Below are 26,558 nucleotides of genomic sequence, written 5' to 3'. Positions count from 1 at the left end.
GCCCCCCATCTGCCTTCTCTATTCACAATTTCCGGTACTCCTGTTAGGTATATTTTAGAAGCTTTAACTTCATCCTCTATATTTTATAATGTTTTTAAATTCCTAAATATAGAGATAAAATGAACACATAAGAAAAAAATTTTCTTCAAGCCCTTCCATTGCGTTTTAATTGTAACAGTTATGTTTTTAATTGCTTTTTCATCGATGTATAGTTTCAAACTCTCATGAGGATATTATTTATAATTTACTAGAAGGTTTCTTTTCCATGAATTATGTTTCCACAGATTCCATTTTTATATTCCGTTCAATATCTTACTTGAGAGGCAAGAGAACATTGAGGTTTCAAGCACAAATACTGGAGTAATACTACCCAGGTTCAAATTCTGGCTCTGCCATTTGTGGCCATATAATCTCAGGCAAATAATTTAACCTCTGAGAGGTTCAGTTTCATTATCAACAAAAAGGACATAATTACAATACCTATCTAATCGAGATGTTGTGAAGATTAAATGAAATAATATCTGTAAATTCATACTTCAAATATGTGTGATACTTAGTAAACACTTAATAAGTGCTAACTATTATTACCATATGCCAGGTGCAGTGTTCTAGTTTCCAGCCACATAAAGTTGAAAGTGACTTGGTCCATTCACTCAAATAACTTAAAATAAAGCTTGATATTATTTGTCAAGCCTAGCATTCACCTTCTATTGCAATGGGAGTCATTGTGCATATAAATAACAGTGGTATTCAAAACTGTGGTACATCCTTTATGGTTTTATAGGTTTATTTAATGTTAAAATATAACTGGAAGCTGAAACTGTAATAAAAAAAAATCCTTTGGCCTACTTTTTGCTTAACATTGTACTTGGAAAGAAGGGAGAAATATGGGGGCATGCATATGAAGATACCAAGGAGAAAGCATGTAAATGACAAACCAAAGCATGGATGGGCTTCCTCAACTGTATGAGATATGGTAGGAATAAGTATGATGTGGAATAGAAGGTGATAAATAAAATAGGTTGACTAAAGCAGCAGCTTGTGGCAGGGGCCCATATGGTCGGGTGGGTATAGAGGTGGATCCGTACCGAGGAGGCCTAATAAGCCTGGCAGAAGAGTTTGGTCATTATTCTATAATGGTCAGAAAATAGCTGAATTTTTGAGTAGGAAAGTAATGTGATACAAAGAGGAATTTGTGTTTTTAATTTTTGTCCTTATGTAGAAGATGCAAATGTTTTCAATGTTTTGGGCAATTCAAAAAAACTTTTTTCTGAGCTGTGTCTAATCTAAACTCTAAAGGAAAATCAGTTCTGTAACACTTGTTCCTTTCAATCTAGTTTTTTCTTTAATGTTTAAATATAACATTTTTTAGAAATTCCAGAGTTTTATCAAACTGGAATGTTGGCCACAACAGTTCAAACATATCTAGGTTAAAAGTACGAAGTAATTGAGGATAATGGGAAATTAAGATTGCAGGGCTCACTCTTCAATTGTAGCAGGAAAATTAAAGGTAAATTACAAAGCAAAGTTCAGAATAAAACATGTATCAGTATTCAAGACCTTGCAAGTTTATAAAATGTCTGGTATGTTTATTACTACAATGCTATTATTTGGCCAAAGCACAGGGGACTTCAGATTGTGTATTTATGGACTGATTCCCCAACAGATAACTGCACACTTCTGGAATGCTGTTGCTGCGTCAATAGTTGTAGACTTATTGTTGTAAATTTTTTCCCTCTTTCAACCTAATTAACTTAGAATGTCTCTAACGTGATTTGCAAAGAATTTTTTATTTATATTTTGCAATCAGCATTTGACTAGCACACAGGTTTGAGACATGCACTACAATGTGTAAACGTTTTGTAAGATAATAAATAGTGCCTACTAGTCTAAATGTTTTATGATTGCTTGTTCCCTGCTAATTGGTCATGGATTGAAATTCCCCATTGTTTAACTTTTTTAATTTGTGGAAAATCATTATAAATGAGTGTGTAGGGCTTCATATCACAGCTGTTGTCATTTAAAGTTTGGACAGTGTCATTGCAAGTGAAGCCCTGCTGTGAAATCAAAGTCAAAAGGCATCTTGGCATCCCAACCATTTCCTTGGGAGAAGATTACAGCTCAAGTCTGTTGAACTTTATTGCCTTGGGCCTCATGACAGTCTTCAGAAACATGCAAGGCATTTCTGTTAAAGAAATTCAGATGTGCTAGGACACAGATGACATTCTTGTGCATAGCAGTGTCCTAGGGGGGTGAGGAATAAGTCAGGAAGAAAAAGATGATTCATACCTTTTGCTGCATTCTGGGATTATTATATAAAATCCATGGAGAGGATGGAGACCTTGCAGTGATACCACATAGGAAAAATGTGCGGTGTTTTCCTACGTGGCCTGACTGTATTTTAAAATAAAAACCTAAACACGACTCCAAGGTAATGACTGCCTTCAAAGTAATATTTTAGTTGATTTTAATATTCTCTTTGAAGGAAGTTCTCATTGACTCATATTTGTTTTCTCCCTCTCCTTTCTCACACACATTCATTTCCAGAGGTTTGACTGAGGGAGAGATGCTACTCAGTTTTAACAGTCACTCTTTTTATATGTAAAACTCATGTTCTTGAATTTAAAACAAAAGATTACTTGTTCTAACTTAAAAATCTAACCAGTAACTGAGCTCCAACAAAGGTCCCCACAGAGACATCATAAAAGAACATCATTGTCCCTCTAATTTCAGGATGTGTCTTATTCAGCCGTGAATTTATCTCATCCCTTTAAAATGTGTTCTTATTTTTCATCCCTATTCCCTCCTGGGATAAAGAGATTCCTGAGTTCACTAGCTACAGCGTGCCTGGCACATAGTAGATACTCAATAAATATTTGTTGAGTAAATGAAAATCGTTATTCAAAGGAAAATCCTGATTATGCTCAATGTTAATTATGGAAATCCAAGACCTAGTAAGATCATTTGTTCTACTGTTCTTTCAGCTTTGTATGACATTCAGAAAGGCATATCACTCATTCAACAACTTGCCATAAATATTGATAACTGCTTCTTATTCACTGCTATAAAAATGCCATTAAATTGCTTATAGTCTAGTAAAGAGACATACAAGTAAATAGATAATCACAATAGAGTGTGATATGCTAAGCATTTCCTAGCCTCAGTGATAATAACATTTATTGAGTACTTACTGTGTACCAGGTACAATTTTAAGTATTTTACATGCATTAATGTTTTCTAACTTAATTGCATTGTGAGCTGACAACTCTATCTATATGATTCAAAACATTTTGAAATTTACTGATAGTTTTTTGTTTTGTTTTGTTCTTGAGACGGGGTCTTGCTTTGTCACCCAGGCTGGAAGGTAGTGATACAATCATGGCCCACTGTAGCCTCAACCTGCTCGGCTCAAGTGATTCTCCCATCTCTGCCTCCCAAGTATCTGGGAGTACAGGCACATGCCACCACACCCAACTAATTTTTAATAATTTGTAGAGATGAGCTCTTACTATCACTCAGGCTGGTCTTGAACTCCTGAGCTCAGGCGATCCTCTCATCTCGGCCTCCCAAAGTTCTGTGATTATAGATGTGAGCCACCATACCCAGCCCTGATACTTATTTTATGGACCAGTATGAGGTCAATTTTTTAAAATCCATGTGAACAGTTCTGGGTACAGTGTTAGAGTGCAGTGTCCATTAGAGCAAGCAAGTTTTTGTATACAGTGTTCTATACATATCTATTAGCTCTAACTTGTACAGTATTTCTTTTAATCTTCTATATGATGACTGATTTTTCTACCTGCTTGACCTATCAGTTACTGAGAGAGGTATATTAAAATATTTTAGCATGATTGTAAATTTATGTGTTTTTCCTTTTACATCTGTCAGTTTTTGCTTTGTATACTTTGAGGCTAAGTTATTAGGTTTATATACATTTAAATTGTTATAGCTTTCTGGTAGATTGAGCTATTTATTATTATATAATGCTTCATTTTATCCCTAGTAATGCATTTTGCCTTAAAGAGCATTTTATATTCTGATTGTTAATATAGCTACCCCAACTTCTTTTGGTATTTGCCTGGTACATTTTTTTTCATCCTTTAAATTTTGTGTATCCTTAAGTTTTATATATATATATATATATATATATATGTTGTTTATAAGCAACAAATATTTAGATTCTGGTTTTAGATTCAGTGTCAATCTTTGTTTTTTTAACCAGAACATTTGGTCCATTTGTGCTATTGTATTTGTATTTGTTACAAGTAGACAGGCCTGAGCGGGGCAGGAGAAAGCTGTCCCCCACCCACTAGGAATGTCAGGTGATGGTTTGGCAGTTATCACTCTGCCTCTCTAAAAGTGATAAATGGGCAGCTGGCACCAGGGAGAGGCCATTTCCTGATTGTCCACACCTGGTACACTAAAGTGTTAATTGAATGCTGGCACCAGGGAGAAGCAACTTCCTGGGCATGAGCATTAAGAAACAAAATGGCGGCCGGGCGCGGTGGCTCACGCTTGTAATCCCAGCACTTTGGGAGGCCGAGGCGGGCGGATCACGAGGTCAGGAGATCGAGACCACGGTGAAACCCCGTCTCTACTAAAAATACAAAAAATTAGCCGGGCGTGGTGGTGGGCGCCTGTAGTCCCAGCTACTCGGAGAGGCTGAGGCAGGAGAATGGCGTGAACCCGGGAGGCGGAGCTTGCAGTGAGCCGAGATTGCGCCACTGCACTCCAGCCTGGGCGACAGAGCAAGACTCCGTCTCAAAAAAAAAAAAAAAAAAAAAAAAAGAAACAAAATGGCAGAGTATGACCTCCCAGGGGCACACCACCCAAAAAGGGAAGAAAGCCACAGATGGGCGTGCATACAACTTCCTAAACACACTGCGCATGCTCACCTCCCAAGTGTAAGGAGGGCACTGCACTTATGAGTAGCCCAGCCTAAGGGAAGAATCATGGGAAAGGGGCCAACGTATAAATAAAGTCCTAGGATCAAGGTTAAAATGGCACTTGACCTTCACGTGCCCACTTGGGTCTCTTCCAAGCATTATTTCATTTCTTTTCCATTCTAAAACCTTTTAAAATAAACTTCCACTCCTGCTCTGAAACTTGCCTCGGTCTCTTTTTCTGCCTTATGCCCCTCAGTCCAATTCTTTCTTCTGAGGAGGCAAGAATTGAGCTTGCTGCAGACCTATATGGGTTCACCATTGGTCATACCTTGGATACCTTGACTGGTAACGTATTTGGTGCCATGAGACTCAGATATTTGCCACCACTAACACATTTATTCCTACCATCTTATTTTCTTTCTCTTTCTGATTGTTTCCCTTTTCTTTTTCTTTTTTAAATGGAATCTTGCTCTGTCGCCCAGGCTGGAGTGCAGTGGCACGATCTTGGCTCACTGGAAGCTCTGCCTCCCTGGTTCACGCCCTCTTCTCCTGCCTCAGCCTCCCCAGTAGCTGGGACTACAGACACCCGCCACCACACCCGGCTAATTTTTTGTATTTTTTAGTAGAGACGGGGTTTCACCATGTTAGCCAGGATGGTCTTGATCTCCTGACCTCGTGATCTGCCCACCTCAGCCTCCCGAAGTGCTGGGATTACAGGCGTGAGCCACTGCGCATGGCTGATTGTTTCCCTTTTCTGAGTTTCTTTTTCCACTTCTTTTTTGTTTTCCCTTGGGTTCAGGTTTGTTTTTTTTTTTTTTTATTTTCCTATTATTCCATTTTTTCCTCCACTAGTTTGGAAGTTGCAACCCACTCTATTTCTTTCGTGATAATACAGAAATTCTTAAATGCTTAGTTAATTTATCAAAATCTATCAAAATCTAACTCCAATTCACTCCCTTACAAAGTCTATGCTACCATGGTTGTATAGTTTAGTTGTATCTTAATTTTCTTTGCTATCAAAAGACAATATTGTCATTGTTTTATACAGTCAATGTGTTTTTAGATTTACCTACATATTTATCTCTTTTTTGGCTCAGTTATCTTCTTACATCTCAGACTTTCTATCTGGTGTCATGGATGGCTTTAGAGATCCCAGGATTATTGTCATTCTTGTTAATTGAAAAACCAAATCTGTAAAATATTTTAAAGAGGCTTATTCTGAGCCAGTAGGAGTGACCACAGCCCGGTAGTTGGGTTGCAGTTTAATTTTATATATTTTAGGGAGACAGAAATTGTAGGCAAAATCATAAGTCAATACATGGAAGGTGTACCTTGGTTCATCCTAAAGAGGTGGGATATCTTGTGAGGTGGTGGCTTACAGGTCATAGGCGGATTCAAAGATTTTCTGATTGGCTACTGATTGAAAGAGTTAAGCTTTGTATAAATACTTGATGTCAGTAGAGTAGAAAGAAATGCTTGAGTCAAGATAAGGGAGTTGTGGAGGTCAAAGCCCTTATTATGTAGATAAATCCTCATAGGTAGCAGCCCTCAGAGAGAATAAGTGGTACGTCTCTTTTTAGACCATAAAAGTGTCAGACTCCCAGCTAATCTCTCCCACAGCTGAGAAAGTCCTAGAAAGGGAAGGCCTGGCTGCATTAATGGAGATTCTCTACAGATGCAAATTTCCCCCACAACAGATGACTTTGCAGGGCCATTTCAAAATATGTCAAAGAAAAATATTTTGATTTCCTTCAGGGTCTTCTATCTATCGTGTGATGCTGTATCAGAGTCAGGTTGGAAAGGAAGCTGCTTTATGCTGGGATAATTTTAAAAACCTGTTTTCATGCCTATGATCCCAGCACTTTGGGAGGCCAAATGTGGGAGGATCACTTGAGTTCAGGAGTTTGATTCCATCCTGGCCAATATGGTGAAACCCCATCTCTACAAAAAAATACAAAAATTACCTGGGTGTGGTGGCACATGCCTGTATTCCCAGCTATTCAGGAGGCTGAGGTGGGAGGATCACCTGAGCCCAGGAGGTCGCAGCTGCAGTGAGCTCACACTGCACCACAGCACTCCAGCCTCCAGAGTGAGACCCTGTTTCAAAATATAAAAATTTTTTAAAAACCCATTTAATGAGATTTTATGGTTTATAGGGTATGACTTAACCCCTGCCTTGCATGGCCTTAGGTCGTGTTTATAATCTGGTATCTTATTGCCACAAAGAGTCTGTTTTGTCAGATCTGTAATTTTACCTAAACACCAAAAGGAGAGGGCATAATGAGGTGTGTCCGACCTCCCTTCCTGTTATGGCCAGGAATTCAGTTTTTCAGGTTTCCCTGGGATCCCTTTGGCCAGGGGTCTATTCATTTGGTTGTGGGGCTCAGGATTTCATTTTTGGTTTATATTCTCCTAATGGACTTCCTCCCTTTAGCAAGTGCTAGTCTTTTTGTCTTATCCCTTGAGTCTCTTGAGTTCACAACTAATACTAAAATTTGCTCACCACCAGTTCCTAAGTTAAAATTTAGCTTCAGTGCTCTGTTTATCTTTTCAAGTTTCTACTTATATTTTGGTCTGCATATTCCTTGCTTTCTTGCCAATTTATTGCATTGTATTAAAGATTTTAAAATATTTTATCTATAATTTAAAATTATTTTTAGAAAAATTGCCTATCAGATTATGAAAACAACCATAAGTCAAGAAATAAAAATCCATAAGTAAATTTTTAAGTGATCTTTTCGGCTGGGTGTCATGGCTCATGCCTGTAATCCCAGCATTTTGAGAGGTGGAGGCAGAAGGAAGCAAGAGTCCAAGACCAGCTTGGACAACGTATAGTGAAACCCTGCCTCTACAAAAAAAAAATAAAAAATTAGCTGGGTGCAGTGGTGCGTGCCTATAGTCCCAGCTACTTGGAAGGCTGAGGCAGGAGGATCGCTTGAGCCCAGGAGTTCAGGGCTGCAGTAAACTATGATTGTGCCACTGCACAGCCTAGGCCACAGAGCAGGATCCTGTCTCTAAGAAAATTTAAAAAAAAAATTTTTTTTAAATGATCTTTTTCTTATAAATAAAGTTTCGGTGCCGCAAAAGAAATAGCACTCAAATATAAAATTGTCTTTTTCTCAGCAAGGCAAGTTACTTCTATAGAAGGGTGCACCCTTACAGATGGAGCAATGGTGAGCTCACACTCGGACAAGGCAGGGGAAGGGGTTCTTATCCCTGACGCACGTGGCCCCTGCTGCTGCGTCTTTCCCCTATTGGCTAGGGTTAGACCGCACAGGCTAAACTAATTCCGATTGGCTCATTTAAAGAGAGTGACAGAGTGAGTGGTTTGGTGGGAAAAATGGTTATGCAGGGTGGAGAATGAGTCAGGGCGGAGCAGGTAGCACGTAATTGGAATGAGTCAGGGTGGAGCAGTAATCGAAAAACGTTGCTTCATAAGGAAGTTAAGTTTAAAAGTAGAAGGCAAAGAATTGAACATACTGACATATTGATTGATTCTTTAAAATGAAATTTAGAACTCATATCTAACATTTTGGTTGGAATTCTTTCATAGGATTTTCGATGATCTTAAATCATCATTTTCCAAAATATATTCTACAACTGCTTTCTTTTAAAATACTCAGTGAAACTAGGTTTACAAATGCTGTATACCGAATTCCCTTCATAGAGTCACAGTTTAAAATCCTGCAAAATCCTGTTTTTTTAAAAAAAAAAAAAGAGAGAAAAGGAAAACCTTGTTTAATTTTGTTTACCCAGCATTTCCCCAATTCCCCCCAAGTAACAGCTATCAGTACTCTACAGAGCTAGCAGAATAGTTTAAACAGCTCTCCCCACTCATCCTCCCCTCGCCATAAAAATAGGAAGTCCTGAGTCTTCCTTGCAGAACCAAGCTTCTTTTTCCCCATATGTTATATCTGATGATATCATCAGGGATCTTGCTGTTTAATATAAATTCTAGATATTTGCTTTTTATGATGTTTTCAGGGTCTAACCCTGCCTTAGAAATGGGGACCATATTGACTACCAGACGTATCTCAGAGTCCTCAGTCTACTAGTGATCTTTCTTTTTCCTCTCTCTCCTCCACTGGAGTTTCCCTTTTAGTGTACTTGGGACCCTTCTAATTCTCAAGAATCAAAGGATTGGATAAAATCTCACCATTCATCTAATTGAGCCCTATTGAGATTCATTAAACAATAAACTTAGATGTAATAATTCTTCAAGTGGCTTTTTTTTTTTTTTTTTTGACATTGTCTCTCTGTGTCACCCAGGCTGGGGTGTCATGGCGTGATCATAGTTTGCTGCAACCTCAAACTCCCAAGCTCAAGCAATCCTCCCATCTCAGCCTCCCAAGTAGCTGGGACTACATGCATGCACCATCATACCTGGCCAATTTTTTATTTTTTTTATTTCTTGTAGAAGCAGAGTCACCCTATATTGCCCAGGCTGATCTTAAACTCCTGGGTTCAAGCAATCCTCCTGCCTTGGCTTCCCAAAGTGCTCAGATTATAAGCATGAACCACCACACCTAGCCCAAGTGACTATTTTATTGCTCTCCTTTGCAACCTTGAAGATTTATAGTCAGGGCCTTTTGTTTTATTCTACTCACCTGTTCTCTAATAATTTCAGATGTCACCAGTGACCTCTTATATTCATCAGTTTCTCATGTTTTTGTTTTTGTTTTTTTTTTTAATCTTTATTTTACTAAACTTCCTCTAAAGCATGTAACACTGTTGGTCATTTCCTCTTAACATCTATGATACCATTCTCACCAGTTCCCCTTCCCCATCTTGATTTTCCTCTCTACCTTTATATAAATACATATCTTTCCCAAGTTTCTGTCCGTAGCTCCTTTTTCTCATTATTCTCCTTACGTTTATTCCTTTGTTTATTCACTTATTCATTTCTCCAATAAATATTTATTCAATAGGATGAATTAGTTAAAATATTATTTTTAGCATAATATAGGAAGCTTGAGCCTATCTTTTACTTTTTTATTTTTAACTGGGTCACAGAATGTGAGCCATATGAGAATGACTTCTTACTGCTGAGATTTATCTTATAATCCTTTTTTTTAAAGACAGATCTCACTCCGTTGCCCAGGCTGGAGTGCAATGGCACCATCTCAGTTCACTGCAACCTTTGCCTCCCAGGTTCAAGCGATTCTCCTGCCTCAGCCTCCTGAGTAGCTGGGACTACAGACACAGGCCACCGTGCCCGGCTAATTTTTGTATTTTTTGTAAAGACAGGGTTTCACCATGTTGCCCAGGCTGGTCTTGAACTCCTGAGCTCAGGTGATCCACCCGCCTCTGCCTCCTAAAGTGCTGGGATTACAGGCGTGAACCACCGTGCCCAGCCTTATAATCCATTATTGTTTCAGTAGTCATTGCAATAGAACATGCAGTAAATTCTAAACTGTTTTTCAGAATTGACAATACATGAAATTCAATTGAAAACTCTTTTAGCTGATCCTATTACCAAAAGCACTCAGGCTAGAAAGACTAGCTTTAGACTAGATGGCCAATTCTAGGCTAAGCTCTTGAAAGAAAGTTTCTTCCTTTTTCCTCAGGGCAGTACTACACCCTCCCCATCCGCAGCAGTAGTTTGAAATAGGCAAAGATTATCTTTGCCTGTTTCGCTTCTGACTCTTCCTCACTTCTGACTTTCCCTTCTGACTCTTCCTCCTGTTTTCTAGAGTGCTTGTCCCAGGCACTAGTGCACTTAGGCAGCTCTAAGCCTTCTGCTGCTCTCCTGGTCAGGTCTATTCTCACCACCCTCACACTCTAAAATTAGTGCTGGAAGTTCAGACAATCCATATTTTCTACCTCATAAATTAAAGGAAAGCAAGTACAAAAGGCAGTGTCTAGAGGAAAAAACACCACACTGATAGGTAGATAAATCTAGATTCCAGTTGTGGCTCTGTGGCTGACATCTGTGCCTCTTTTCTCTAGTCTGGAAAGTGGAGGAATTGCACTGGAATAATTGATGTCTAAGGTCCCAGCTCTATGAGTTTAAAATCATTTCATGCAAACATATAACAACAGATGGATGAGGAGTTTTGATGGAGATGGCTACATTGTCTAAGGTCAGGGCTTTAATCACTATTCTTCACCCACTAGGGAAATCAATTGCAGCTTTTGCAGCCATTGTGGGCACTATTCTGGATTCTGGCCACATTGGACCCCACTGCTAGACAGAGGAAGGACTGGTTAATATAACTATATGAAAATATCTATCTGCCAGGCATGGTGGTTCATGCCTGTGATCCCAGCACTTTGGGAGGCTGAGGCAGGTGGATCACTTGAGGTCAGGAGTTAAACCCCGTCTCTACTAAAAATATAAAAATTAGCCAAGTGTGGTGGTATGTGCCTATAATCCCAGCTACTCGGGAGGCTGAAGCACGAGAATCGCTTGAACCTGGGAAACCGAGGTTACAGTGAGCTGAGATCACACCACTGCACTCCAACCCTGGGTGACAGAGCGAGACTCTGTCTCAAAAAAAAAAAAAAAATTATCTAACATAATATCCTCGAGGTTCATCCATGTGGTAGCATGTGTCAGAATTTCTTTTTAAGGCTGAATATTCTGTGCATCTATGTGTGTGTGCTTGTATACCACATTGTGTTTATTCACTTATTTGTCAACAGTCACCTGGGTCACTTTCACCTTTTGCCTATTGTGAATAATGCTTCTGTGAACATGAGTATACAAAAACCTGTTTGAGTTCTTGTTTTCCATTCTTTTGGGTATATGCCCAGAAGAAGAATAACCGTAATATACAGTAATTCTATATATATTTTTTTTTTGCTTGTGTGGAATCGCTATACTGTTTTCCACGGTCACTGTGCCATTTTACCTTCCCACTGAGATTTCCTGACCTTTCTATTCATCAGCATTTCACTCAATGGGTTTTAGAATCAGTGATATATCTTGTCTGATCAATAGCAAGATCCTCCCCGCCACCCCCCTCGTTGTTTTTTTTTTTTTTTTTTTTTTTTGAGATGGAGTCTCATTCTGTCGTCCAGGCTGGAGTACAGTGGTGGGATCTTGGCTCACCACAACCTCTGCCTCCAGGGTTCGAGCGATTCTCCTGCCTCAGCCTCCCGAGTAGCTGGGATTACAGGCACCTGCCACCATGCCTGGCTACTCTTTGTATTTTCAGTAGAGACAGGGTTTCCCCATGTTGGCCAGGCTGGTCTTGAACTCCTGACCTCAGGTGATCTGCCTGCCTCGGCCTCCCAAAGTGCTGGGATTACAGGCATGAGCCACCGTGCCCGGCCTGCAAGATAACCCTTTTTGTATAACAATAAGAAAGAAAAAAATACCTCCAGTCAATTATAAGATGATCCCAATCTCAGAAATGTTAAAATGTGCAAAAAAACATATCTTAGACTCAATGGAATACAGTTGGTAAATATACTAAAACTCCCTCCAAAAAAAAATTTGTGTAAGTTACACAACTTTTAACACAGTCTTTGTAGAGCAGGAAAGTAAACGTGGCTACTCAGCAATAATGTATGAAAATACCTTTCTCAAATGTACTTTTACCTTATTTATAAAAGAATGTGCTTCACACACAGTTTTTTCCCCAAAAACTTACCTAGCTATGCCTTAATGGCAATTTGGAATAAAAGTACAAACCCCTCTGTCAGGTCCTCTGCAAAATAAAAATAAAAAGGTAAAAACCCCATAGGACAGTAAACAGTGTATCCCAGATGTTAGTTCCCATGTATTTGTGATTTCTGGTAAATATCCTAATGTTCTTTTGTCTTTGTTTTGCTTAAAGGATTGTTCAAGTTTAGAAGAATACAACATTGCCGCAGCATTACTCCCTTTGACCAGTGCTTTCTATAGGGTAAGTTTCATTGGTCCATATATAAGCTTGTTATGATTTACATAAATGTATTCAGTTTGATTTATTATGGAACTACATGAATCCTGTCCTCTTAGTAGTATGCCTAAGATATATCTGTGGTTATATTTATTATAACATTTATTGCATGCTTTGTGTAGGAAATTTAATATAGAACACTAAATCATCTCCTAAAATAGCACCCACACCCATTACATCCTTTTCCTTAATTTTCTTTATAGTACTTTATAACAACTGAATTTATGTTACATATTGGTTTGTTTACATGTTTTGTCCCCATCACAGAAGTAAATTTTATGAGGCTGGGATATTGTCTGTCCTCTTTACTGCTATGTCCCAGGGCCACTCAGTAAATATTTATTGAATAAATGACATTGAAGCCAGAAATTAGAGTTTAACTTTACTGGTAATTTCTGCGAACCTTCTGAGAATTTTCTGGAATGTTCAAAGTGATTTTTTTAAAATTCTGTCACTTACTACAGTTATATCTATGCTTTTTCATAAATAGATTCATTCTTATGGCAGACAAAAACCAGCAAATTTATTTTCCCATGAAGGACTTGTAAAGAATTAGATAACAATGCATTTAATACATCCTTCTGAAATACGCAATAATAAACAGTAAATCTGTGGTAGCAGCTGACTTACTATTCAGCCACATGCACAGTCAGCTTCAGGAAGCAATAAGTTAACAAGTTTGGTAACTGCCATACTGTTTATCTGTGTTAGCAGATTAATCATACATAGGTTTTAGTGGTGGGCTTAGATTTGATTTTTTGTGGTTGGCATGGTTCGTTGTTGGATGAGTTTGTTTTGGATTGTTTTGGTTTAGGGATGAATCAGTCAAGGTCCAATCAGGAGCCAGAAACCACACCAGTAATTTGAACAGGGAAATTTTATTTTATTTTTATTTTTATTTATTTATTTATTTATTGAGACAGAGTTTTAGCTCTTGTTGCCCAGGCTAGAGTGCAGTGGCTCAATCTCAGCTCATTGCAACCTCCTCCTCCCATGTTCAAGTGATTCTCCTGCCTTAGTTGCCCAAGTGGCTGGGGTTATAGGCATGCGCCACCACACTTGGCTGATTTTTTGTATTTGTAGTAGAAATGGGATTTTACCATGTTGGTCAGGCTGGTCTCAAACTCCTGACCTCAGGTGATCCACCCACCTCGGCCTCCCAAAATAGGCCTGGCCTATTTTTACTTTTTTGAGGCAGTGTTTCACTCTGTTGCCCAGGCTGTAGTGCAGTGGCACAATCTTAGCTTCTTACAGCCTCTGCCTCCTGGGCTCAAGTGATCCTCCCATCTCAGCCTCCCAAGTAGCTGGAACTACAGGCACACATCACCACACCCAGCTAATTTTTTTTTTTTTTTTTTTTTTGAGACGGAGTCTTGCTCTGTCACCCAGGCTAGAGTGTAGTGGCACAATTTCAGCTCACTGCAACCTCCGCTTCCTGGGTCCAATCAATTCTCCTATCTCAGCCTCCCGAGTAGGTGGGACTACAGGCACGTGCCACCACACCCGGCTAATTTTTGTATTTTTAGTAGAGACGGGGTTTCACCATGTTGGCCAGAATGGTCTTGATCTCTTGACCTTGTGATGCACCTGCTTTGGCCTCCCAAAGTGCTGGGATTACAGGTGTGAACCACCACGTCCAGCAGATTTTTTGTATTTTTTCGTAGAGACGGAGTTTCACCATGTTGCCCAGGCTGGTCTAAAATTCCTAGACTCAAGCTGTCTGCCCACCTTGGCCTCCCAAAGTGCTGCGATAACAGGGGTGAGCCACCACACCTGGCTGATTTTTGTATTTTTTTGTAGAGACAGAGTTTCATCATGTTGCCCAGGCTGGTCTCAAATTCCTAGACTCAAGCTGTCTGCCCACCTTGGCCTCCCAAAGTGCTGTGATTACAGGGATGAGCCACCACGCCTGACCAGAAATTTTAATATAAGGAGTTATTAAGTAGTAATAGGTTTTAACTACTAAGTGGTTAATAAGATTAACTACTAAGAAGTAAAGAGAGTTCATAAGAATACAGGAATAGAATATAAGGAGCAACTACTACCTCTATAGCTCAGGCATAGTGCGTAACAAAGAAGCAAACTTGGAAGAGAGCCCCTTCCCAGATCTAGGCTGATTCAGATCATGTTGGAGAGGTGTTGTGGCCACTGGATAGCATAGAATTTCAACAGACCAGAACTGGCAAGCAGTAAACTGCCTGCTGGAGTGCTGGCAAGACTTGGTAGGAAGCCACCCCCTAGGATGGCCCTGAAACTTCTAGAGTGCCAGTGAAACTTGATAGGAAGCTACCACCTGGGGTACCACTGAAACTTTATAGATAGTACTGCCACTGTGGTCCCACACACCACCATTAGGTGCCTACCACAGGAGCAAGAAGGAGAAAGTACACCAGAACTAGGAAGAGAATCCACTTTCTACTGCAGTGTTCCTTCTGCACCTTTACTGGCAAAGCTTAATATTCTGCATTTTGGCTAAGGAGAAATGTTTATAAGGGCAGTATCACAAAGCAAGACAGAGAAGGATAGACTTGGAAGAAAGAAGTACTACATTGATAACAGAGGGGTTAGGTAAGGTAGATCACACGGATTCTCGGATATTTTCTAAATCTTTACCTTTTGGAAAATTATTTCTAGTGCATATTAGATTTGTTAATTCAGGAAGTAGATGTAAGTTGCATTATCCTGGGCACAAATTGCAAATTAGCCATCCTCATACTGTCCAGCTAGTATAAACTCCTGGGTCTTGCCAGCATTTCTTCAGAGAATGGACTCAGCTGCTTGTCTTGTTTAAACTTACTTTTAAAATACTTTAAATAACATTATTAATTTTTTTCAATGGAACAAAAGTTTATTGAGTATCTCAATATAAAAAGCTACTATAACAGGCAACATCTGGGCAGAAACATTAATAAAACATTGTCATGGTCCCTAGGAACTTATATTAGTAGTCTAATAGTGCAGATAATTTTTAAAAATCAAACTGGTCCACAATGCCACCAACCAGATGGACATTATCTAAAGTAAAAGTTATATATATACCGGGTGCGGTGGCTCACGCCTGTAATCCCAAAACTCTGGGAGGCCGAGGCGGGCGGATCACCTGAGGTTGGGAGTTGAAGACCAGCCTGACCAACGTGGAGAATCCCCATCTCTACTAAAAATACGAAATTAGCCAGGCATGGTGGCGTATGCCTGTAATCCCAGCTACTTGAGAGGCTGTGGCAGGAGAATTGCTTGAACCTTGGAGGCAGAGGTTGCCATGAACCGAGAGCGCACCACTGTACTCCAGCCTGAGCAACAAGAGCAAAACTCGGTCTAAAAAAAAAAAAAATTATATATATATATATTCCAGATAGTACAGAAAGGAACAAAATGCAAAGTAAAAGTTCCCTTTTCCACCTTCACTCCATTTCCTCTGAACCATTGGTTTCCTTCCTGGGGAAAAGAAGTGGGAATGAGGGTGAGGGGCCAGGGAAGAGTCACGCATTACTGCCAGCACATGCAGATAAAAATTTTCTTTTTTTGGTGATGGATCACTTGAGGTCAGGAGTTTGAGACCAGCCTGGCCAACATGGTGAAACCCCATCTCTGCTAAAAATACAAAAATTAGCCAGCCATGGTGGAGTGCGCCTATAGTCCCAGCTACTCAGGAGGCTGAGGAAGGAGAATCACTTAAACTCAGGAGGCAGAGGCTGCAGTGAGCCAAGATCACGCCACTGCACTCCAGCCTGGGTGACAGAGCAAGACTATGTCTCAAAATAAAAATAAAAATAATTTTTTAAAAAAGTATCTTTTTTAACAAAAACAATCACACCATTTACACTATTTTCACACCTTGAGTTTTTCAGTTAGTAGTACATCTTGGTCATCCTTTCATAATAGCACATATACCTAATTATTTTTAATTACTCCATTTATATTTTTAATGAAAAGATAGTGTGTATGTACCTACTATTCTCATATGAGCAGGATATTTCATTAGCCCAGATGAAAGGTTATGTTTATCTTTTAGAGTTTTATTTAGTGTCAGAGTGTTCAAGATTTCCCACTTGTAACATCGCCTGTCTTAGATCCTTTGGAATTTGTCATGCGACAGCCACCACAAATTATTTTTTCCCCTAGATTGTAAGCCTACAGTTCCTTCTTACTTCTTTCCACTTTTACTAAGTAACATGTAATTCATTAACTCTTATGGAAGCCTTCTTTGAAGGTGGTACCTTAACAGCCAGGTTTTTACTTTTACTGTGAAAAATAATGTAATCTTTTATACTTATGTTTGTTGTTTATATGGTACTTGCATTTTCTATTTCAATTTATTAGATATGCCAAGCCCTGTGCGTATATCTGTTTCAGAGTAATCACAGATTAGTAACACATAATCCCTTACCCTCAGGACACATACTAATGACCTTTCATATCCATTCATCAGCTGTTGACAATAGAGGAATCATTTCAAAGTTGATGAATAATAACATTGGGCTACTCATTGATTTACTTATGCCCTTTTCATTTAAAGATGATGTTTATTAAATTCAGAGCCAGAGTGTATACTGAGAATATGTAAAGCAGGGGTTCATGTCTGAAGGTTACTTTTTTAAAAGGAAAATAATAAAACCCAATAGAGCAGAAATAGAACCACAATAGGATACTTTTGTATTATTCCTTCCCAACAATAGCAGTGAGCAACAGTGAAAGTCATGGCCCCTTCACCACAAGCCACCATTTAACTTTTTTTTTTTTTTTTTTGAGACGGAGTTTCGCTGTTTTCGCCCAGGCTGGAGTGCAATGGCACGATCTCAGCTCACTGCAACCTCTGCCTCCTGGGTCAAGCAATTCTCCTGCCTTGGCCTCCCAAGTAGCCGGGATTACAGGTGCCCACCACCATGCCTGGCTAATTTTTGTATTTTTACTGTAGAGATGGGATTTCACCACGTTGGCCAGGCTGGTCTCATCTCGAACTCCTGACCTCAGACGATCCACCTGTCTCGACCTCCCAAAGTGCTGGGATTACAGGCGTGAGCCACCACACCCGGCTGCCACCTTTAACTTAATACCTTCTCTCCAGTGACCCATGCACCTCAGGGTCACCCTGTTGTAGTTCTTAATAACCAGGGTATTCCAGAGGGTTTCCTGGAATCTGTCAAAGTATGGCAAAGCCGTCCCATTACTTCTTTGAGGCACATCTGTTGGTTATTGATACTCAAAATGACTCCCAGGAGAGCTAACACTTTCTCCTTTGGTACCCATTATAGCCTATGTTTACCCTGGGAGGAAAAATAAATACCCTATTCACCTTAAGTGCAATCATCCTGAAGTGAAGCCTTTCCAGATTCTAAAGATCCCCCCACATGTAGTTGGCATTTGAGGAAGTTTTATTGATTGAGTTAGGTCTTACTTCAGAATAAGAGCATTATTCAAACACTCATTCTCAGGAGAAACATTTTTTTTCTTCAAAATTCTCCATTCAACATGTAAAAATTTATTTTCTAGTATCTAGCCGTTCAAAAGATTTGTTTGAAGAAGATTATTGAAGTATAATTTATATATCATAAAATTCACCCATTTTAAGTGTGTATATTAGTAATTTTAGTGTTTTACAGAGTGGTAAAACCATCACCACAGTCTAATTTTAGAACATTTCTCAAAAACAAAAATAAGTAAGTAAATAAATAAATAAATAAATAGGCCAGGAGTGATGGTTCATGCCTGTAGTCCCAGCACTTCGGGAGGCCGAGGCAGCTGGATCACCTGAGGTCAGAGGTTCGAGCCCAGCCTGGCCAACATAGTGAAACCTCCATCTCTACTAAAAATACAAAAATTAGGTGGGCATGGTGGCACACTCATGTAGTCCCAGCTACTTGGGAGGCCGAGACAGAATAATTTGTTGAACCTGGGAGTTGGAGGTTGCAGTGAACCGAGATTACGCCATTGCACTCCAGCCTGGGTGACAAAGTGAGACTCTGTCTCAAAAACAAAAAATAGAAATAAATAAATAAATAGGTAGAACATTTCTGTCACCCCAAAAAGAAACCTTATGCCCATTCTCAGTCACTCCCCATCCCCAGGCAACCACAAATCTGCTTTCTGTCTCTATAAATTTGTCTTCTCTAGACATTTTATTTAAGGGGAATCATATAATATATGCTGTTTTGTGTGTTGCTTTTCTCACTGAGCATAAAGGTTTTGAGGCTCACCCATGTTGTTAGAAGATTTCGTTAAGACTGCTAATTATTAAGAATTTTCCACACCTGGAGTGCTTAGGTAACCTGTATTATTTCAAAATGCGTCTAATTCAGTATATAATATACAATTGAACTAATTCTCTTATAAATATATTAGGAAAAAATGTGAGATGTACAACATGACTCCTCAGTTTAAAGAAATATAAATTTACATTTCTACCTGATTTTATAGTTATTTAATTTCTTTATTGCTGAATTTTAACTTTAGCTTATACATTCTACATAAAGACCCACTAGTTTATCTGGCTGTAAATAAAATTTTTAGACCTAGTTATTATTTCCATTTCAAAATATGAAAGCCCATTGCAAGTAAATTCAGGGTAGAGTAATAGGAAAGTCTACCTGGAAAAAGTGATCTGTGTCATTTGTATGCATCTAACTTACCTAATCAGAGAAGCAGTTAGAAAAGTCATTTGTGTCATTTGTGTAAATCTGACCTAATCAGTTAGTGACATTAGTATAGAGAGTCACAGCATTTCCTGAGCTAGCTAAGTGGTGACCTTCCTGCCACCATCAGCCTCTAGGTATTCCCCCAGCCGATACCCTCTAACATGAGTAAAGTAAAATCTGTGTTTTTCGTGTCAAAGCCTGGTGTTTCTTATGTAAGTCCATTTACCTAACAGAACACGGTAAAGAATGGGAGTCCAGAGGCAGGTGACAGGAATAATAAAGAGAGCTAATATTTACTGAACTTTTACTATATACAAGATGCTACGTTTGACTTGCAGTACCTAATCTAACCCAGTGAAATTTTATTCCATTTTAAGGTGGAGGAAATGTGGCTTGGAAAGAATCTATACTACCTAGCTAGTAAATGTCAAAACAGGACTCACTGAATTCTGTCTGATTTCAAACCTCATGTTCTTTAACTATAATAGAGTTCTTCAAATGAGTTCCAATTTATGAAGCATACCTCTAGAAACTTTTTTTAAATCTTTTTGCTTAGAGATATTGAATTGGCATCACTCCTGCCCTCTAATTTCTTCAGCCATTTTCACACATATAACCAGCAAGGATACTTCATTAAGTTTTGGCTTAGAGGGGGCAAAGTCAAGATGTTATTTAATTAATCGTTACATAGTATTATTTATAAGTTTCAAATATTCATATATTTCTCTTTTTTTTTTTTTTTTTGAGATGGGTTTTTAGCTCTGTCGCCTAAGCTGGAGTACAGTGATGCCATCTCGGCTCACTGCAACCTCCGCCTCCTGGGCTTAAGCAATCCTCCCACCTCAGCCTCCTCAGTAGCAGGACTGCAAGCATGCACCACCACACACAGCTAATTAAAAAAATTTTTTTTCTTTTGTAGAGATGACATCTCACTATATTGCCCAGGCTGGTCTCAAACTCCTGGGCTCAAGTGATCCTCCCCCTTAGCTTCCCAAAGTGTTGGGATTATAGGCGTGAGCCACCATGCCTGGCCATTTTCACATATTTCTAATAGGAAACGTAGTTTTCAAAATTACACTAAATACACTTTTGTATTTCACTGATAATTCAGAAGTTCCTTGAATACTGGCTTTGCCTTAGTAATTAATATGGATCCTGATTGTCCTACTATAGATATGAGAGTTTGTAGGTAATTCTGATGGAATACAAATATGCCAACTTTCATAGTATTGAGATTGTGGCTAGAAGAAAAATCTTACAGAAATATAAAAAATAGATATTTCATAAGTCATCACTTTTAATTGGTAAATGATAAGAGGTCTCAAAAATTTACAAAATAGGAAAAGAATTCTGTTTTTTTTTCAGACTTCATGATCTGGATACATCGCATTTCCTACAATAGATCTCAAGGGATTATATTTTTGATCACAAAAAAAAAAAAAGACGGGAGGGAGTGGGTGATGAAGGGTCTTTTTTCATCATTTTTTCTGCTGTAAACCAAATATTAATCTTAAAAATAAATTAGCAGAAAAATGTTTGAGAGTGAAGACAAGCATCAGTGCTGGCTGAATCCAAATTTAGCCTGGAAAAGATGTGAATGTGTTTATTACAGCACATCTTTCCAGCACAGCAGAATTTTAGAATGGTCAGAGAATTAATGTCTTGCTTTTATTTCCTCCCTTCATTTTCTTCTTGTTCTTTAAGGCAGTTTAGCATTCCTCCTCCTCCTCTTCCCTTTCAGCACAACTTCTCCTTGCTTCTCCCACTTTTCCTTTCTCGTTTTGAAAGACTGTTCCTTTATCCTACGGCTCCTGAAAAATTTCTGCTTCTGAGAAACTGTGAATTATTATAATTAGTTTAGAACTAATGTTCTTTATTAAGATTAGTTTATATATACTATTTAAACTAGTGATAGAAGGAAACTGGGGCAATTTACTCAGAAGCTCTAGAACACTTATTGTGTTTTTCAGTGAATAATTAACAGTATTTTTAATCTTATTAAATTTATTTTTGTAATAATTACTAATTTTTAATTTTATGAAATATTTTTCTGAACTTGTCAACTTTTTTTGTATGATGATTAACTTTTTTCATGTGATGGACAATTTTTTTTAATATGATGAAAAAAAGGTTTGGACCCTTTTGTTCATTCTTCAGAAAAATGAGGCAGCCTACTAAGACTATTTCTTTCTCTACTCCAAAAGAAATATAGTACAGTTCAGTAGACACTGAAGTCCTATGCTACCACGTCCTGAGTATTAGGACTACAAAAGCCAACAAGTCAAAATCTCCAGCCTTAAACGCACATGCGTACAGAGAAGATAGATTAGTCAAACAAATTATAGCATGTGTATTCTAAAACAGATACAATCTAAGTCCTGTAAGAATACATTAGTTCCTGGTGACCCGAGGAACACCCCCCAAAAATTGTAACTTGTGCCCATGAATGATAAATGAGCATTTATCTTGCAAGTGGGAATGAGATAAAGAGTGGGTGAAGTATGAGATGACATAAATATTACAGGCAAAAAAAAGAAACACGTGAATCACTTACTGGGAATTGTGACTGGAAATGGAGGCAGAAGGAACAGGATGGTGCTACTGCACTCCAGAGCGAGACTCCGTCTCAAAAAAAAAAAAAAAGGCAGAAATCCACTTTTTAAAGATTTCCCAATTATTAATAATAAAACTAAAACCAAAAGAACTACAGGCTACCCGTAGCTTGGAATTCTATGTGGATCTGTCCAGAAAATAAGGAAAATTGCAGAATTTTAACTTGAAAGGTAGGTCCAGCTAAAAATATAAATACAAGAGGCTTCTACAGAGAGATGATTACAGAATTCTGTTGGAAGAAGAGAAAAGAAAAAGCAATAGAGGTCAGAAACATGGAAAAAAAATCTATGGAATAACAAAATGAAGAAAAGCTAAAGAATGAGACAGCACAGGAGAATCATGTGAAGATCAGGTGAAGTTGCAGTATTTCTACTTTGGAATAGAAGTTAAAAGAAAGTTGCTAATTTGAGCAGTCTTTAGTAGGTTATGTAGTGCCATTAAAAATCAATGATCATTTATTTTGCAAGAAAACAGTGAGAAAGGAAACGTAATTATGACTGAGCCAGACTCTAATTTATTCTGCAGTAGCGTGGAATTTGATTATTTCTGTTGGCCCCTCCAAGTACATTTTCTTTTTAGAAGATTGTAACACCTCCCTCAAACAGGTAAAGGGACCATGTGTTTGACAAAAGGAACAGTGCCCTCTCTTCTAATTCTGAGACAGGTGGAGGTGAAGGCAAAGATCATACTGAAGGGAGGAGGCATCCCATCTCCTAGAAAGTCATGCCAGAAGATTGGGGGGCAAGGCTACGGAGGTTGTCCTGTGTGGGTGTGTTTCAATTCTGTTTCTGCCTTGGAAACAATCATCCTGGACGCTATTACAGGAGGATTCCAGGACCATCAACCTGACATACACATTTAAAAATAAAATTTTTACAACAGAATAACTTAATAAAAACATGAAAATTTTTATTGAAATTTTTCATCTTCCAGAAAAAAATGAATTTCTTCCAAAAGTATACCTCTTCTTACTTTGCTATCACCATGTATAGAACATAATATAAAGTGTTTGTCCCCACTAAACCAAAAAAGGAACTAGCAAGCTTTAATGTCTACTGTGATTTTTCTCAGAACCAGTAAGATTATTGCTGTTTCTACCCACTGTCTTACGTCTTGTAAAACTTGAAGAAAAAAAGATTGTGAAGTATACAGACTTAGACTTGAAAGAGTTTTATTCGTGGGCAACGTGAGGGCTGGAAGAAAATATTAGACAATATGGATTTAAGTTTTTAATAATATTTTTAAATTTTCAAATAATACAATGAAGAGTTCGTCATGAGCCACTCAAGAGTATTGGCATCATGTTCAATAATGGGAAGTAATTACACTGGGTTTTTTTGGGGGGGGGTGGGGGCGGGGTTTGTTTTTTGTTTTTTGATTTTTTTTTTTTTTTTTGGAGGCAAAGTCTTACTCTATCCCCCAGGCCGGAGTGCAGTGGTGCAATTCTCCTGCCTCAGCTTCCTGAGTAGCTGGGATTACAGGCGCCTACCACGACGCTCAGCTAATTTTTGTAGTTTTAGTAGAGACAGGGTTTTACCATGTTGGCCAGGCTAGTCTCGAACTCCTGACCTAAAGTGATCCATCCGCCTCAGTCTCCCAAAGTGCTGAGATTACAGGCGTGAGCCACCATGCTGGGCCGTAATTACACTATTTGAATGTCTAGGTCCCAAAAAGCTTTCTTTGGTTTATGGATTTACTGCCTTAGATTGTTTCCATGAAATGTTGAGAATGTATTTACATGATTGAATATTTAAGTTATTTTGTTAGGTTTTCCTTTCCCAGAATATTACTTGGAACAATTGGAGAAGAGTGGCTAATTTAGCCCAGAAAACACATGGGAGAGTCTAAGCAGAAAGTCAGAAATGGTACAAACTACAGTGCCTCCCGTAAGACTTGAGCAGATAGGGACTGTTCTGAGCCAAGTTTCTAGTCAGGTTGAGTATTTTGTGCACCCACAGCTCTGTGGCAAATGCTTGACTTCTCTTCCGCTGTGCTCCAAGAAAAGTGAAATTTGCAACCTTAGGATAAGGAGAAAGTACACCACCAAAACTATAGGAGGAAAATGCAGTTAGAGTCAGCTTCCAATGGAGAAAAGCAGGGGGAAGGCTAATGCAGTATAGTAGGAATTCCTGATGCCAACCTGCTTTCCTTTTGTTTCTTTTGCATATATTGAACTTATATGTAAGATTTCGTTTTTAAAAGCTAAAACCACATTTTTTTTAAAAGTGGGAAAACCACTCCCATCTTTAAATGATCAGACTCAAAAACTAAAGGTCCGGATTATTGGCTCCTCATTCTTCATGTTGTGATATCTAGCATAGAGCATTTCACAAAAACAGTTTCTCGAATTGAATTGATGATCCAATATTCAATACAAGAGCCCAGGTCTCCTGATTGCAGATCTGTTATTGCTCAATATGGGCTCTAATCCTTTGACCTGGACCCATGACTCTTAACTCTGCTGCACCTTAGAATCACCTGGAGTGCTTTTAAAGACAACAGATGCAAAGCCCCCATCAAAGGGTAGTTGAAAACAAAATCCCTGGGGCTGAAGCCATCAGTGTCTTAAAAATTCCAGAAGTATTCAAGGGTCTCAGAATCCTAAGAGTCTATCATTCACTTCTGTGTAAATGCTGATGATGTCTAATACAGCTTAATGTCTTACTTCACCAGTAGACACTGGTTATAAAGACAGTACTCTCCAGGCTGGCATGGGGGAGTACTTGGAGATTCCAGCCTCCAAAAAATAACTTAGGGCCCCTTTTTTTCAGGTCTGTAAGTTTAGGGTTCTAAACGCTTAATGAAAAATGAGGGATACTTATTTTTAATTTATTACACCTGTTGATTCAAATCAAAAGTATTTATTCAGGTCTTTCCTGTGTTAAGAACCCTTTGGTAGTCTAAATGAGGAATCTCAACATCGAAGACGTAGCCTCTGCCTTTGAGGAACTTGTGATTTATTATCATTGAGTTGAGGATAAGTAACTCATAAAATATAATAATAATGATGCTCAGCATTGACTGAACACTTCCTAGGTACCAGATACTATGCTAAGCACTTCACTAAGCACTTCACATACACACATGTGAGGACTTAATCCTCACAATCATAACCTTGAGAGTTAGTCTGATTTCAGAACCTATTCCCTTAACCATCAGTCAATCCATAGACTAATGAGAGGTAATAAAATGGTTGTTCTGGGGGACAGAGCTGGAGGAGGCACCTGCAGTCCTCTGCTATGTCCTGGGTATAAATTTATTTTAATCAATTTAAAATAAAAAAAATACAGGGGTTGTTTTTAAGCCACTAAGTTTTGGCTGTTTTTTTTTTTTTTCCACACAGCAATAGATGGTAGAAATACTGGTACATAGTAAGTGCTATTGACATCTTAGCTAATATTGCCATTATTATGTAGATCTTTGATGCCAGGTTGTAAAATCCAGATATGTGACCAATAGGGAGCTTTTTTGTGTGTGTGTTTTTGTTTGTTTTTTTGAGACAGAGTCTCGCTCTGTCGCCCAGACTGGAGTGCAGAGGCATGATCTCGGCTCACTGCAACCTCCGCTTCCTGAGTTCAAGCAATCCTCCTACCTCAGCTTCCCTAGTAGCTGGAATTACAGGAGTGTGCCACCATGTATTTTTGGTAGAGACAGGTTTTACCATATTGCCCAGGCTAATAGGTAGCTATTTTAGGTGCTTGGGCAAGAGAAGCAATGTGAATTAAACAATATTTTATTAAGTTTGTAATGAAGTATGGCTTAAAAGAAATATTGATTAGTGCAAGAGAAGATATGGGTTTTTTTTTTTTTTTTTTTTGAGACAGAGTCTGACTCTGTCACCCAGGCTGGAGTGCAGTACCGCGATCTCAGCTCGCTGCAACCTCCAACCCCCGGGTACAAGTGATTCTCCTGCCTCAGCCTCCCAAGTAACTGGTATTATAGGCGCCTACCACCACACCCAGCTAATTTTTGTATTTTTAGTAGAGACGGGGTTTCACCGTGTTAGCCAGGATGGTCTCGATCTCCTGACCTTGTGATCCACCCGCCTTGGCCTCCCAAAGTGCTGGGATTACAGGCATGAGCCACCACGCCTGGCCGAGAAGATATATTTAAGCACTGTATCAGAAGTTTCACAAAAACAGAACTGTATGGAAGTGCAAATCAGTGGTTCAGCACTAAATTACATATTACAGATATCTGCTGAAGTTAGGCAATTGTATACCTTCTGTGATTTAAGATACTGTGTCGCCATTAACAATTATTCTTCCTCATGGTAACAATAAAAATTTTACTGGCTTCATCCTAATCTTGTGAATTTTGTAGGAAATTTCCTAAAAACAACAAAAGTACAAATGCAAAGTTTTCAAGGTTAAAAAATTATGAAGAGGTTTGTTTTCACTCAAGCAAGCCCTAGGATACATTTTCTGAAATGTTATCTGGCAACTGCTTGCATTTTTGCTGTCTTTCAAGTTAAGGTGACATTTGTATTGGTCTGGAATTTTTATCTCTTTACTAAGTAACTGATTTCCGAATTGCAT

General features: G+C 38.6%; 1 protein-coding gene and 1 long non-coding RNA gene across 7 annotated transcripts in view; one reads left to right on the top strand and one right to left on the bottom strand.

Annotated features, from left to right (window-relative positions):
- Nucleotides 1-26,558, top strand: part of SBF2 (SET binding factor 2) — a 530,998-nt gene that overhangs the window by 401,668 nt on the left and 102,772 nt on the right. For all 6 annotated transcript variants that reach the window (XR_004026025.1, XM_030794550.1, XM_030794549.1 and 3 more), the window contains one exon: nucleotides 12,671-12,739. Coding sequence is in view for 5 of the 6 variants with exons in the window: in XM_030794550.1 (XP_030650410.1) it covers nucleotides 12,671-12,739 (69 nt within the window). In the remaining variant the exon portion in view is untranslated. The remainder of the gene's footprint in view (nucleotides 1-12,670; nucleotides 12,740-26,558) is intronic.
- Nucleotides 1-26,558, bottom strand: part of LOC115830481 — a 92,451-nt gene that overhangs the window by 21,757 nt on the left and 44,136 nt on the right. The window lies entirely within an intron of this gene.

This window comes from Nomascus leucogenys, chromosome 15 (genome assembly GCF_006542625.1).
Source record: "Nomascus leucogenys isolate Asia chromosome 15, Asia_NLE_v1, whole genome shotgun sequence".
In the NCBI taxonomy this organism is placed as follows: domain Eukaryota; kingdom Metazoa; phylum Chordata; class Mammalia; order Primates; family Hylobatidae; genus Nomascus; species Nomascus leucogenys.
The sequence above is the reverse complement of the archived record's forward strand: the minus strand, read 5'-3'. Positions and strand labels throughout refer to the sequence as shown.